Below are 14,946 nucleotides of genomic sequence, written 5' to 3' on the forward strand. Positions count from 1 at the left end.
GTCGCAGTCGCAGTCACTACCCCCCTTGCCTTCTGAGAAGGAGGGGCTGACTCTGCATGACCCGGAAGTGTTTCTCTGTCCGGTGGTGGAGAAAGGAGACCACGGAGAGCTAGGGTGTAGAGGTGGTTTCTTTACACTGTCTTCAGTATGCAGCGATTACTCTTTCCGCCCCTGAAGGCCTTGATGGGGAGCTCGTGTCTCCGGCTCCTGGTTCCTAGGGCGGCGCCTAGAACACAGGTACTGCACCGCAGAGGACTCAGTCGCGGAATCGGACAGGGGTCGAAAGAGTCAGGAGAAGGATAATAGGTAACCCCACATCAACATTGCCGTAGTTCCTTAGAATTCACAACACATTTCTTTGTGCCCAGAGCCCCTTAGGTAGGTCTGGCAACTCATAGCTTAGTGGGAGATGGAGACAAATGAACCTGAAGTACATTATCATGTGTTAAGGGCTGAGATAGGGAAGGTAGAGTATGCTGTGGGAATGACCTGTTGCAGAACCAGGAGGATCTAGGAACATTTCCCAGAGGAGGTGACATCTGAACTGAGATCTATAGTAGATATTCTCAATCAGGGGAGAAGGAGCATCCCAGTCAGCGAGAAAGAAAATAATCCATATCTGGGTGTAGAGTTAAGTCTGGGGGAAGTATGCAGAGACCAGAAGGTTCATGTAGTGTGGGGATGGATTGGAGTGAGGCAAAACTAGAGGCAGGAAAACCAGTTGTGGGATGGATGCAGTAATCCAGATAGGAGATGATGATTTACTAGGGCAGAAGCAGTGGAGATGTGGCCATACAGGGTACTCCACTCTAGACAGTGGGATTGTGTGTGAGAGCAGTGGATTGAGGCCTTTCCCACAGTCTCCAGTTGTAATTTGTCTGGCTTGTTGATCTTTAGTGTGGTTGCAGCTGTGGGATCAGGCGCCCCTTGAGGCCAGGGCAATACAGCACCGTCTCTGAAGTATCTTTGCAGTCTGGAAGGGGTACAGTGTCCCTTCCCTCAAGAGCTGCTGAACGGGTGGTGGGCCGATGGCTCCTGGTCTGCAGTGGAACAGTGGCTGGAGCAGTTATTCTTGGTGGAGTGACTAGGTGAGTAATTCGCTTGTAGGGAGTCAGCTCTTTGGGTCATCAGTAGAAGCACAGGATGACCAAGGGGGAAGAGACCTTAGGAATCATCTAGTCTCACTCCCTCATTTTATATGTGTAGAAACTGAGGCCTAAAGAGGGACACGCCTGAGGGCTTGCCTGCCGTAGAACAGTTTAGAGTTTTATTATTGGGAGCCCTTCATAAAGCCTGGTTTAGGTCTTACCTGTTTGCTGTGCATTATCTGTATATATTTTCCCTCTACAAACAGTTTTCAAATTTGTCTCAAAAATTTTTGTACAGTTTGTTTGGATTGAATCCTCATAAATAGATCACAATTGGTTTGTATGCCTCTTAGGTCCCTTTAAATCTATAAAGAGATTTTATAGATTTAGTTTCTTCTCCCGCCCTCCCCATTCCATGTAGTTTTTTTGCTATTAAAGAAACGTAACTGATTGGTCCTATGGAGTTTCCTGGTCTGGATTTTGCTAACTGCATACTTGTCGTGGTGTTTAACATGTCCCATTACCCACAGTATTTCCTGTAAACCGGTTTTTGCTTGATCAGATTCAGGTTGGGAGCAGGGGACAAAATACTTCACAGGTGATTACAACATTAATAAATATCTGGTGTCCATTAGAGATGCCAACAGCCATTGATGATCATTGCCTAGATCCATGATTTCATTACATTTGCAAAATTGTAATATTTTATTAGTTCAACTCTAAAGAAAAACTTGCCCTCATCAACAATTTGGTTATCGTAAGGTACAGTTTGTGTAAGAAAGGCAGGATAAATACTTGAAGCTTTCTCTTTATTGACCAGTTTTGAAAATAATAAGTTGGTTCCCAAGCATCCTCCAATTTGATCACCCAAAGGTGATCAATAAAGAGTTTGGGTTTTTAAATATTATAAGCTCATAGGTTTAAACGTATTTGATGTTTCAATCCATTGCCCTGATGATTTACTCAAATTGTTCCATCTTTAGTCAATGGGAGCCTCTTCAGATTGCCTCCTGGGTCTTTTTGACAGGATCCTAGTAACCTAGTAATTAAATGCTTTGCTTTCTGGATAAGATGTTCCAGGTTTATCTTCATTTCCTGCCTCTGACCTAAAATCAGCCTTTCACTTTAGAAACCTTCACTCCTTTTGGTGAAAATACCTTCTGGTATTAATACAGTATATGTTCCTCAGATTCTCTCCACATTCCCTGTGCTCTTATTTCAAAATACCATATGTTATATAGACTGTTATGGGAAACTGCAACAAATTTAAGTTTTATTAGCTTTAAATTCACTCAAGAATCTAAACTGTTTTATATCTGTAACAAATCTCTTTTCCCTCTGTAAATAATGTCACTTATTCATTGAGGGCATGTTTTTTTGCTCTAAGGGTTGAGTTTTACCTGTTAAGGAATGCTAGTGAAAGAAAGAAGTAAAGAGAACTGAATGAAAGGATCAAGAGAACAAGGAATAAAGAAATTTGTACCTGATGGCAGCTGTTTCTGGTGAAATTTAAAGCAGTAAGAAGAAAGCAAGGTGTCAAAAAAGGATACACTGAAATGAAGTGTTTACTTTTAGAGGGGTTAAGTTCAGATCCATTTGTTTCTGTAAACCATTTACGAGAAATCCAGCATTGTGTGTGCATGTGTGTGTGCGCACGTTCACACACACACTTTTTACCTATCTTAAGGTTGACGGAGTCTGGGCTCTCAATGGTAGACTGGCATTTGATAAAGGAGATGAAGCCACCTACCAGTCAAGAGGAATGGGAAACAGAATTCCAAAAATATCAGCAATTTCCAGAATTTAAAATGTAAGTATAGGGGCACCTGGGTGGCTCAGTCGGTTACGCATATGCCTTCGGCTCAAGTCATGATCCTGAGGTCCTGGGATTGAGCCCCTTGTCAGGTCCCCTGCTCAGCAGGGCAGTCTGCTTCTCCCTCTCCCCGCTCACGCTCTCTCTCTCTCTTGCTCACTCTCTCAAATAAATCTTTTTTTAAAAAGTAAGTATAATAGAAAATCAGGTAAACATCCCACTAGGCCCTTTCAATCTTTTGCTTAAACATTTCAGAATGGTTAGATTCCATTTTGCTCAATATTTGCTTCAGTTATGTTTAGTGAGCTCCCTACTCTAAACCTCCAGTTCCAAAGTGATCCTGAGGTCACTGATGAGGAAGAAGGCAAACCTTTCATTTCAAGCTTCAAAACTGAGAATGCTCTTGCATTCTGTCTGGAAATAAAAATCAGGATGTTTCTTCTTTCTTTTTTGACTTCCCTTTTCACCCAGCTTGAATCATGATATGACATTGGCCGAATTCAAGTTCATTTGGTACATGGAGTACTCACACCGAATGTGGGGTCGCCTTGTGGGCCTTGCATACATCCTGCCTGCTGCCTACTTTTGGAGAAAGGGCTGGCTCAGCCGTGGCATGAAAGGACGTGTTCTTGCCCTGTGTGGGTTAGTCTGCTTCCAGGTAAGATTTATTCAAGTTTGGGAAACCAGAGATGCTTCCAGGAGCTTCCTCATTGGGATTGTTTTTAAGGAAGGAATCTGAGTCTATATAACAGAGTGGGAAAGAGGATGAATTTTAGTGTTACAGGCCTGACCCAACCCTGCCACTTAGTAGGGCAAGTTGTCTCCCTTCTGTAGGCCCCTTTCATTACCTGTAAATAGGGATAATAATAGTGCCTACTGGTTAGGTTGTGTGACTTAAATGAGAGAGATCATGCATATAAAGTACTTAGTTTAGTGCCTGGAATTAGTAAGCGCTCAGTAAATACATTGTTGTATCACAGGAAGTTCTTTCCTCTCATGGCTTTCTTCCTGGGTTCTTGTCTCCTCCCCTTTTCTGACTTGTGTGCTGGATGGGGAATGGGATCCCTGTGTTCTAGGTAAAGAAGCGAATATGAAGACTCCCACAGTTAAGGGGTTTGCTGAGACTGAGAGCCAAGAAAAGGAATATGAGAGAAGGTACAAAGGAGTATTTGGTCACGATTATAGGCCCTCAGAAAGAGTCATAGAGCATCAAAGGAACATCACAGTTTGATCAGGAATAAGCTAAATAGACTCAGAAGTAGTAAGAATAAGAACCAATTAGAAGGAAATGAAGAGGGAGATGGAGGAGACAAAATAGAGGCAACAGAAACAGATAAAGAGACATTAATAAAAGTCTAATAACAACTAGGGGAGGGTTGTTGAAGCAAAGTGAAAGTTTATTTTGGAATGATAAAATAAAACAAAAAACACCCGAAGACAGACTCCGGGAAGGCAGCAATTTGAAGATGGCAGATAGGATTATGGGAAGAAGAAAGCAGGACTGGCAAATCACACTGTATACTCCTTTGTCTCCCAAGGTCCTGTGCAGATGAAATCAAGATAATTAGAACATCCAGGATAATCACTAAGGGGGCAAGACATGCCCCAAAAGATTTCCTGAGGGGATCTATTAGAAGAGGTGGGAGAATCCCACCTCTCTGACATGCTTCTATTGACTGGGGAGGGCGGAGTTGAAAGGGCTGTATCTTATCTCATAGAAGTGAAACTCACAGTTATTTGGTTAATTGAAAAAAATTAAAGCAGGGTATCAGAGTAATGCATACCTTGAACTTCTATGCTTAAACTTGTACTTTCATTACTTTTTTTTTTTTTTAACTAAGAACTAAGGCCTGTTTTTTGAGTTCTCTGATTGGAATTTAACTTCAGATCTCTTGCATCCCCATAAACTATCATTTCATTTCATTTTCCTTAAAGAGGAGTGGGAACTTAGCCATTTGCAAAGGCATCTGCCAGCAAAGCGTTACAGATTTTTATGATTCCCCTCCACCCAGGACTTTTATAATTGTCTGTTCCTACTAACTTGACAATAATTGTTTTTAAGCAGTTATCTTTATCAAAGCTTTTCCAAAACAATCTAGTTTTTATAGAAAAAAACTCTTTTATTCTTACATTTCACTTACATTTCATTTTATATAATGTTAAATTATATCAAGTATCTTTAAGGCTTGCCTTTTGATAAGCTTCTGTGTACTTTTCTACCTTTGGCTTATACTTTAATGAAATGTTAATCTAAACAGCAGTTAAGCATTTATGGTGCTGTATGTGAAACTGTGGGCAGGGTATGACTCCTGGGGATACTGGGGGTATGGGAAGGTAGGGGAAGGAGAGGCCGGGTGCGGAACACTCCTGATAATTGACAACTCACTTTCTCACATAGTACAGTTGAATGGACAGATCCAGCCTTGTTTTATCTGCCTCTTCTGTTTTTGGTTCCAGGGTCTGTTGGGATGGTATATGGTGAAAAGTGGATTAGAAGAAAAACCAGACACCCATGACATCCCTCGGGTCAGTCAGTACCGCCTCGCTGCCCACCTGGGATCAGCCCTTGTTCTTTATTGTGCCAGCTTGTGGACTTCACTCTCACTGCTGCTCCCTCAGCACAAGGTAAAAGTCAGGCTATATTAGTATATCTGCACAGATGCTGACAAGGTCAGAGGAACAGAAATTCTGCTTCTAATGGGAAATTGTAAGTCAAAATGCGCCCACATTCCCTTAGTTACACCTACCAATTTACCAGAAATTAGATAAAACCAAAGATGCCAGAAACATTGAACTTTGAGACTCTGGAAAGCTTTGGAACTGCAAAGTAAAATGTGCCATTATTCTTTTGAGCGGGAGCAACTCATTCAAAGGAAAATTAGTACAGGAGCCAAATATTCTATCAGCATTGCCTATTGGGAAAAGTGAAAACACGAATCTTAGGAATGGTGGGAAGGGGTTGCAACAAGAGCAATCCCAACCATTTCTGACTCCCAGAGGGATGGCGGATGGTGAGGTGAGGAAGGCCAGAATGAGAGCTGTTGCTGGACTTTTGATGGTAAACAAGAGCCATGAGAGTTGTTTGTTCTTTAGGTGGAGACCTACCATTCATCAAGTCTGACAAGTCTGATCTTGTGATCTTAGTGATCTTGCCTGAAAGTATTTCCCTTTATGCTGATTAAAGGAAAATATTAGTTTTTCTAAAAATGAGTATTATTTTAGGTATTGAAGTCATGGTTGACTTGGATACCCTGTTGATGGAATGAAGTTTGAGATGACAGTAGGACTTTTAAGTAGAATTATCCAATAGGTACTTGGAACCACTAGCCTCAATTCCAATAAGGAAACGAGCTGTGGACTTGGCAGTCATCCCCACAGGGAAGCCGGATGGGGTCGAAACACTGGTATAGTAGACAATCTATATCGGAATAATTCTTGTTCTCTGAATTGCCTACAGCTGTAACTATCCTTGCTGACAACCACTCTTTCTTAATTCTTGTCATCTGGCACTCCCACCCACCCACCTCTGTACGTACACACCCAAGCGTTCACCCACATGCCTACACATATACCCACGCACTCCTAAACACTCTCTACGGGAAATGGTGCTCTGAAAGGTTGCCAATGACTTTTTAATTATCAACTGTTTTTCTCTTTTCATTTATTTATATTCCACTAATTGCAGAAAGGATTTGAGATGATAGTCAAACATGTAGTGCTATTCTGTCCAACACAGTATCTACTAGTCACATGTGGCTATTTAAATTTTAATTAAAATTAAATAAAATTAAGCTTATTTTTAAAAAGCGGTTGTTTACGTAAAGTTTAAATAAAATTAAGTTTTTATTTAGTTTTCAGGTGCTATGGCCTCGTTTCAGGTCCTCATTAGCCATGTATTGGCCAGTGCAGATAATAGAACATTTCCATCATCACAGAAAGTTCTGTTGGACGGCACTGATATACAGTCCTATGATATCTTAGTGATGATACCTCACTCTTCATATACTAGATTATAGACCATTTAAGGGCAGCACTCTGATTAACTCCTTTGTATCTTTATGGTAATTTGTTTATAAAATTCTTAATAAATATTTGTTGATTTACTGACTAGTGTCAGAAGTTGGCTATAGTAAAAATAAAATTTTTATCTTACCAAAACACTAAATGCAAGAATCTCTACTTCAGTGATTTTTTTAAGATTTATTTATTTATTTGGGAGAAAAAGTATGTACAGTGGGGAGGGGCGGAGGGAGACAGAGAGCCTCAAGCAGGCTCCGGGCTGAGCATGGAGCCCAACACAGGGCTTCATCTCACGACCTGAGATCACTACCTGAGCCAAAACCAAGAGTTGGACGCTTAATTGACTGTGCCACCCAGGCGCCCCTCTACTTTAGGGATTTTATATAGTTTTGATTCTGACTGTATTTGCTAAACACGAAATATCACAAACAACATGAAAATCTAGTCCTATATCTTAAGCCACATCGTTTCAACCATGGGGAAGCATTTTTCCCTTGAATGATGCAAATCATTATTGAACAGATATGTGTTGAGTACTTATATACCAAGCACTGGGCTAGGATTACTTCACTAAGCAAGACCAGATGGCAGTTCCTGCCTTCACAAGACTTACAGGAAAGCAGGGAAGACAGACAGTAAATATATAAATGTCGTAAAATATGACGCATGTTAGACCAGAGTATCTGCTGGGAGTGCTTAACCCATTTAGGGGGTCAGAAAAGATCTGATTGTTACTTGGGTTTGGCCTTGGAGATCCTTGCTGCCTCCCTTAGTTCCTGCAGTACAGTGTATCTGAATGGTTTTCTTTTCTTTAGTTGCCTGAAACTCGTCAGCTCCTGTGGTTGAGACGATGTGCTCATGGAACAGCAGGCCTTGTGTTCCTTACTGCTCTCTCAGGTAGGACTCTTCTCATCTCGCGTGTCTAGTTTTATTCCACCCTCGGTGGGGGGTGGGGGTTCTCTTGCCAAACACTTTGTCCGTTCCTTCTGCACCTTCATATTTCCCCTTCACATCTGCCTCTTTCATACCCACTGTCTTCATTCTCTGTCTCTTCCTTCCTCCCTTCCAAAAACCCTGCTTTCCAGTCATCTGAACACAATTATTGAACATTTATCGGGATCCAGACTGCCTAGGTTCAAATCCTGGCTTTACCACCTATGAACTCTCTGACTTTGAGCAAGCTGTATAACCTCTTGGGCCTCAGTGACCTCATTTTTAAAATGGGGATGATGGTAATAGTGTGAGGGATACATGTGAGGTGCTTAGAACAGTACCTGGCATGTAGCAAAGGCTAGGTGCAAATCAGAAAAGTCCTTTCCTCAAAGATAGTCTAAGATGAGGAGCTCATTGGGGCAAAGGGACTGACACAGGTCTTTCTCATTCTTTAAATCACACCTCTACCCTACCTCTCTCACTCGAGAACTGTATCATCCAATACATTAATCACTAGCCTCATGTGACTATTTAAGCTTAATTAAAATTAAATAAAATTTAAAATGTAGTTCCTCAGTCACACTAGCCACATTTCAAGTACTCAATAGCCACGTGTGGCTAGCTGCTGTTGTGTTGGCTGGCAGATAGAGAACATTTCCATCATCATGGAAAGTTTTGTTGAGTAGCACTTCTCTAAAGAAAACCATCAAACCAGTGATTCACCTCCCCACCCTTTTTGGTGGAAGAACATGAATTTTGACTTTATAAATGCTATTTGTATAAACAAGAAATGTGATCTAAACATCCCTGAGTCATCTTTGCTCATAAATAATGGATCAGTCATCCATTAACTCATGGATACTTTATGTGTTTATCTAGGATTTAGTTTATAAATTTTTTCATTTCTGTGTTCACTCAACAATTTTTTTTGAGCACTTGGGGAAGACAGATAATAAACAATGAAAACATGGCAGATGGTGTTCAGTGCTGTGGAAAAAATAAAGCAGGATAAGGGGATAGAGGTGGGTTTGGGTAAGTGCTGTCTTACACAGGACCATTGGGGAGATCTCTTTGATAAGGTGACATTGAGTGGAGACCTGAGGAAATGAAGGAGTAAATTACGCAGATATCTGGGGGAAGAGCATTTCCAGAATAGATCGAGTTCATAGTGGGATAAGGAGGGCATCAAAATCACTGAGGGAATGTTTCCATCCAACGTGCCTTGTTCTAGAGCTTCTAGTTCACTCCTTTATGGGGGAAATGCCAGAATCTTGGGGTGGGAGAAGGTGAGGATGCACTTGTGTTGTGGTGGGGGTTTTTTTATTTTTTTTAAGTTCCCATGGTGATGATGATGTATATTCTCTGTTTGAGAACCCCTTCTGTAGATCTTTTTATTCTCAGACTATTCTTTTTGTCTAACTCTGGGATAATAGACTTTTTCTATGTCAGAACTAGTATTTGAGGGATGCTTGGATGGCTCAGTCCGTTGAGCGTCTGCCTTTGGCTCAGGTCATGATCCTGGGGTCCTGGGATCGAGCCCTGCGTCAGGCTCCCTGCTGAGCGGGGAGCCTGCTTCTCCCTCTTGCTCTGCCTGCCGCTCTGCCTACTTGTGTGCTCTCTTTGTATCTCTCTGCCAAGTGGATGGATAAAATCTTAAAAAAAAAAAAAAAGAACTAGTATTTGAGCTCTTTTCTACCTCATTTTAATAAATACCATTTACCTTGGAATATAGGGGCTTTTGTGGCAGGACTGGATGCTGGGCTTGTTTACAACTCTTTCCCAAAGATGGGAGAATCTTGGATCCCAGAGGATCTCTTTACCTTCTCCCCCATCTTGAGGAATGTTTTTGAGAATCCCACCATGGTGCAGTTTGATCACCGGATTCTGGTAAGTCTGGCTGGTGGTTACTGGCTGCTGAGCACAGAGAGCCTCTCACAGGCTTTGGGGCGTCTGAAGCCCTGATGGCAGCACCAAGAGAGGGTAGAGCAAGAGTGGGCACTAGATTTCCTTTGCTTTTTCAAAGAAATTTAGCACCAGTTCTCTGATGAGGTGTTTTTGTCCTAATTACCACACCCATTCCAGCCAAATTCTGGCTTTCAGGATACTGCTATCTTCTTGAAGTTCAAATGTGCCTTTTACCATCTGGCAAAGGATAACTTCCCTCAGTCCTGCACACACATAGAAGAGTCATTTTAGTGGAAATGAGGCTGAGTAGAGAAGAGAGGGCACAGACAGTGGTTGCTGAACACATAATTGTCAGAGCTGACCCAAAACCCCAGGGAGCTAAGAGCATCATAAATCAATTATGATTTATATGATTTATATGATCAGTCATTATTTCTCATCTTATTTAAGCTGATGTTTGTTAAGGACCTGCCGGGGTCATGTTACGATTGGTTTGGTAGCCTGGGCATGATACAGTGGAGCAGGGAGAGACACAGCAAGGAGGCCAGCAGGCAGCAGAGGGGCCGCTGCAGTAATGCAGGTGAGAGTGCTGGGGCTCTAGGCTGCATGGAGGAGCAGGACTTGAGGAGAATGGTGGATCACAGAGAGACTAAGGAGGAGAAGATTGGCTATAGGAATGAGGGTGAAGAAGGTCCCAGAGTTTGTTCTGTGGCATGCTTAAGACACACCCAGATACGGGACTACTGAAATGAGTGTTGGCTGGAGATGGAGGATGTCATCAGACTGAGGTGTGTTGGGTGTGACTGAAGCACACCCAAAGAGAGGTCCATCCAGAGGCCTCAGATCCCCAAAGGTGACACGGGCGCTTGGGCCAGTTACCTTGTGGGGGCTTAGGCCCCTCCACCAACAACATTTTGTAATAAGTAAAGTCTGGTTGAAATTGTCATCATGAAAAGGAAAAGTGAAATAGATGCAGAAAATGATAGAAAAACATTCTCCTTGACATCATGGAAGTGGGGCGAGGAAATCCTATTGCCAGTGGGGGGAAATGAAAATTAGACTTTAGGTTGTTTTTAGCACTAGCTGCCAGCACCACTCACTACCTCCTCTGCTGACAGCTCAGGAAACTAATAACCCTCATGTGCTGGGGTCAGCCCTGCTTTAGAACTACAGGATTAGAGAGGAGGTAAAATGAGGCATTAGGGTGCAAAGAGTGACTTAAGTGAGGGCCACACCTGGCGGGGGTGGTGCACCCACATGAGAAGAGACAGCAATAGGTGCAGAAACTGCAGGTAGAGCCCTGGGGGACACAAGCATTTACGTGGCAAGCACAAGAGCTGGAGGAGACTGAGGAGTAATCATAGGAGGAGCCACAGATGGTTCTGCATGTCTGGGACAAGAAGGCTTCATGGTTAACTCACTGGTTCTAGAGGAGAGTGGTATCAGATGAGCAGAAACCAGGAGGGTGGAGCATTTCTTCCTGGCACTTGATGAGATGCCCTCCTCCCTGCAGGGAATCACTTCAGTCACAGCTGTGACAGTGCTGTACTTCCTGTCCCGGAGAATGCCCCTTCCTCGAAGGACCAAGATGGCCGCAGCGACTCTGCTAGCTTTGGCATATACACAGGTATAAACCGCTTCTTTTTGGTCTGAGGGTGTCCCCAAAACTTAAGTTAAAGAAGAAAGGTGACAGGCTAGGAGAAAATATTTTCAATATTTGTAATATTGATTATATCTTTATATATCTTAGTAAATTTTATGTATTAATTTTATCTTAATGAAGAATAATCAGAAAATAAAATGAGGACATCAATATACACAAATTCTTACAAGAGGAACAATGAATGGCCAATAAATATGAAAAGCTCTTTAGCCTCACTCATTATCAGAGGAGCAAATTAAAACAATGCATGCCATTTTGTGCCTGTCAGATTGGGGGAAAAATTATTTTAAAAGATAATCAGGTATTGGCATGGGCTTAGGAAAATGGATACCTTCATATATTCCTGGTGAGAGCATGAGTGGGTATAATTTTTTTCAGAGGGCAGTTTGGCAATAGCTTTTAAAATGTAAATATATAATCCTTTGATCCAACAGACTGACTTCTTAGTTCCTGCCCTAGAAATATTCTAAGGCACACTGTGTACAAAGTAATTCATGATAGAATTGCTGTGATGGTAAAAAAAAAAAAAAAAAAAACTGGAAACAACCTGAATAAACAACTATGGTACCACGTACTTTGTAATACTGTATAGCAGTTAAAAATAACATCTCAAGATATATATTATTAAGTGAAAAAAAAGCAAGTGACAGAACAATCCCATTTTTAAAAGCACAAAAGTATGTTTTTCTATAAACATAGATACAAAGGTACAAGTGTATAGAAACTGATGACTAGATTTGCGGAGGGTAGTTGGACTAGGATGAAGGACAATTAAAGAGAATTTTAGGTTTATCTATTTTGTTTGAATTTCCTCTGCTGCGAGTACATTTACTTGTGAAAATTTTAAAATACATATTTTTAATGCTTTGATGGGAGAATGTGGAGCTTTATGTATCTGGTTGTCCATGCCCAGTCATTTCAGTTCTGAATTTGTGGTTCCTGCTTTTTTTTACTGCATTCTTTCCTCTGTAACAGGTGGGCTTAGGCATTAGCACTCTGCTGATGTATGTTCCAACTCCTTTGGCTGCCACTCACCAGTCGGGCTCCCTGGCTCTGCTCAGTGTTGCCCTTTGGCTCATGAGTGAACTCCGAAGAGTCCCAAAATAATTCTCAGAGGATCAGCTTCCTAGGAGTGAAAGTGCTTTTGAGAGCTCATCAGAGAGCACAAGAACTTGGGAGTCTTCTAAAAGGATGACCTTGGCATACCAAGTGGTTTCCAAATTGGTCGTTATTTAAAATTCTTTGTTTTTGACAAAGTCACTGGATCAGGAGTGTCATTAAGTATGTTTAACTAAAGAATCCTTTTTTAAATATTTGTAAATTTGCTTTTCTCATTGAAAGTCATGTTTAATGTAGAGAAAGAAATGTCTGCATTTGTCGCTTCTTAATAAACTGTCTCAGATTTCTTAATGTTGGCAAGCTCTTGATTCTACATGCATCATCTCTTGTTTCCTTTACCTCCTGAGTCCTGAATTCTGCCTAAGTAGAAATTCTTTATGATGTCCCCTTCACTTACATCAGGTGCAGATTCAAAGGGAAGGACTGGCACACACCCTAAAGTAGCCAGAGAGCCTTCAGCAGGAAATAGTGTCTTCTGGCATCCTGATTTTCACAACGGGGAAAGGGCATAAAGACAAGCTTAAGGTCTATATGTAGCCAAATGGCTTATAAGTACTTAGAAAAGGAGAAAATCACTGGTAACCCACTTTGACTCATCAAGCACTAACCTAGTTCTTCTTTTGATTGTGCTGTTACATCGCTAGGTCAGATGAATGGTGTAGATATATAATCAGTTCCTGAAAGGGTTTCCCAACAGCCTCATGGATAATTAAAGTATGGCCTTGATGGTATTATGTAGTACATGGACACCTATTCAGATACATAAACAAATTTTTGTTTAATGAATTGTTGTAATTTTGGTCTTATCCAACTTTATTTTTTAAATTGGTGATTTGGATGAAGGCATCACAGAGATCAGATTTGAGAACGGAACAACCCAACATTGCTAATATAATATAGATGACAGTCACAACTCAAAACAGCTCCAGAGTGGCACCAGCAAGATGAAATTAAATAGATAAATGTAACATCTTCATTTTAATTAAGTAGGTTGTATAAGTTTGAGGTGGAGAAACCTGGCATCATATCATTTTATATAAAAAAGACAGGGATTTCAGTTGACCACAGGCTCAACATGCACCAATGTGATAACACTGATAAAAAAAAAATTAGTGGTGTTTCAGATTTCATCAATGGAAGTATCACAGCCACACTCAGAATACCTCAGTGCAAGTGCTGTGTTTCATCATCGGTACCACATGTAAGAAGGACATTGACCACTAAGTATGTATCCAGAGGAAGGGACAGGATGGTGAGGTATAGAACCCTCTACCCCACAGGGAATATTTGAAGGAACTAGGGGTATTTCCCTGGAGGGGAACATTCGGAGAGAGCAAGATTCCTGCCCTCCAGAAGTTGAAGCCCTCTCACGCAGAAGGAGCTTCCTTATGCTGCAGAACTGGGAGCGGTGGGTAAAAAGAAATGCAGGAACCCATCCACCCCACCCCCTTCCCCTCTAAAACCCTGTTTGTTTCTCAGAGTTGATAGTCTCTCATGGTTCGTCTCTCCCTCCGATTCCCCCCCCTTCATTTTTCCCTTCCTTCTCCTAATGTTCTCCCTGCTATTCCTTATGTGCCACAAATAAGTGAAACCATACAATAATTGACTTTCTCTGCTTGACTTAGACTGGGTGTTATACGAAAACAATGAAGTGTGGATCACCACATCAAAAACTAATGATGTATGGTGACTAACATAATAAAATTAAAAAGAAATGCAGAAAGCTCGTTTTTCGTTTTGTAGAAGGCAAGAGTTGGATCAAAACAAACACCCATTAGGCTATGGCTGGTGAAGACAGCGGCAAAGTAGAGAGCAGGTGCCCCAGCTAAGGGGTTAAACCATTGCTGAACTCTGGCCTGTTGCAGCTGTATAGATCCAGAGTTGTCAGATCTGATTTTTTAAAGAAACAAAACATCTAGATTTTTATGTGAGAGCTCTCAAGGATTGGCAACTGATTTCAGGTTTTTTAGAACATGATGCAGGCTGAACACATCTGAGAGCCATAAATGGCCTAAGGTTTGCCTATTTACAGTCTCAATTAGATGATCTCAGTTCCCTTTCAACTCCAATATTCTGTGAGTTTCATTGTGACCTACAGATACTATGCTCAAGTGGTTCTTAGCAAAACAGAAATAATAGTTTGTCTTTGATTTTTTTTAAAAATCCCAGACCCCGGGGCTTATACTATTGTTAGAAGTAGCTTCTAACTTTTTTCACATTAAAATTTTTGAAAATCTTAAAGCCCAAGCCTCACCCAAGACCAATTAAATCATGATGTCTGGGAGCAGTGATAGACGTATTTTAAGTTCCCCAGGTCATTTCAGTGTGCAGGCAATTGGGCACCACTGGCTTAGGCCTTTATAGCCTAGCCACCTTAGAAAGTTTTGACCAGCTTATTGCCATCC

The 14,946-nt window shown here is 41.4% G+C and overlaps 1 protein-coding gene and 1 long non-coding RNA gene across 2 annotated transcripts; one reads left to right on the forward strand and one right to left on the reverse strand.

Annotated features, from left to right (window-relative positions):
- The first annotated feature begins 52 nt into the window (after positions 1 to 52).
- COX15 (cytochrome c oxidase assembly homolog COX15) lies at positions 53 to 12,832 on the forward strand. The gene is made up of 9 exons (XM_025880505.2): positions 53 to 237; positions 898 to 1,088; positions 2,776 to 2,898; positions 3,373 to 3,559; positions 5,359 to 5,526; positions 7,737 to 7,818; positions 9,587 to 9,741; positions 11,273 to 11,386; positions 12,398 to 12,832. Exons 1-9 carry the CDS (start codon positions 148 to 150, stop codon positions 12,527 to 12,529), a joined length of 1,242 nt encoding a protein of 413 aa, XP_025736290.1. The 5' UTR covers positions 53 to 147; the 3' UTR covers positions 12,530 to 12,832.
- Positions 4,278 to 5,373, reverse strand: LOC112830607 (uncharacterized). The gene is made up of 2 exons (XR_003209962.2): positions 5,288 to 5,373; positions 4,278 to 4,442 (listed from the first exon to the last, which is right to left on the reverse strand). It is a non-coding gene; the product is annotated as an uncharacterized lncRNA (long non-coding RNA).
- Positions 12,833 to 14,946: the final 2,114 nt, after the last annotated feature.

The sequence above is a fragment of the Callorhinus ursinus genome, unplaced genomic scaffold (genome assembly GCF_003265705.2).
Source record: "Callorhinus ursinus isolate GAN/ISIS: 27379988/994484 unplaced genomic scaffold, GSC_fseal_2.0 scaffold20, whole genome shotgun sequence".
NCBI classification, from domain to species: domain Eukaryota; kingdom Metazoa; phylum Chordata; class Mammalia; order Carnivora; family Otariidae; genus Callorhinus; species Callorhinus ursinus.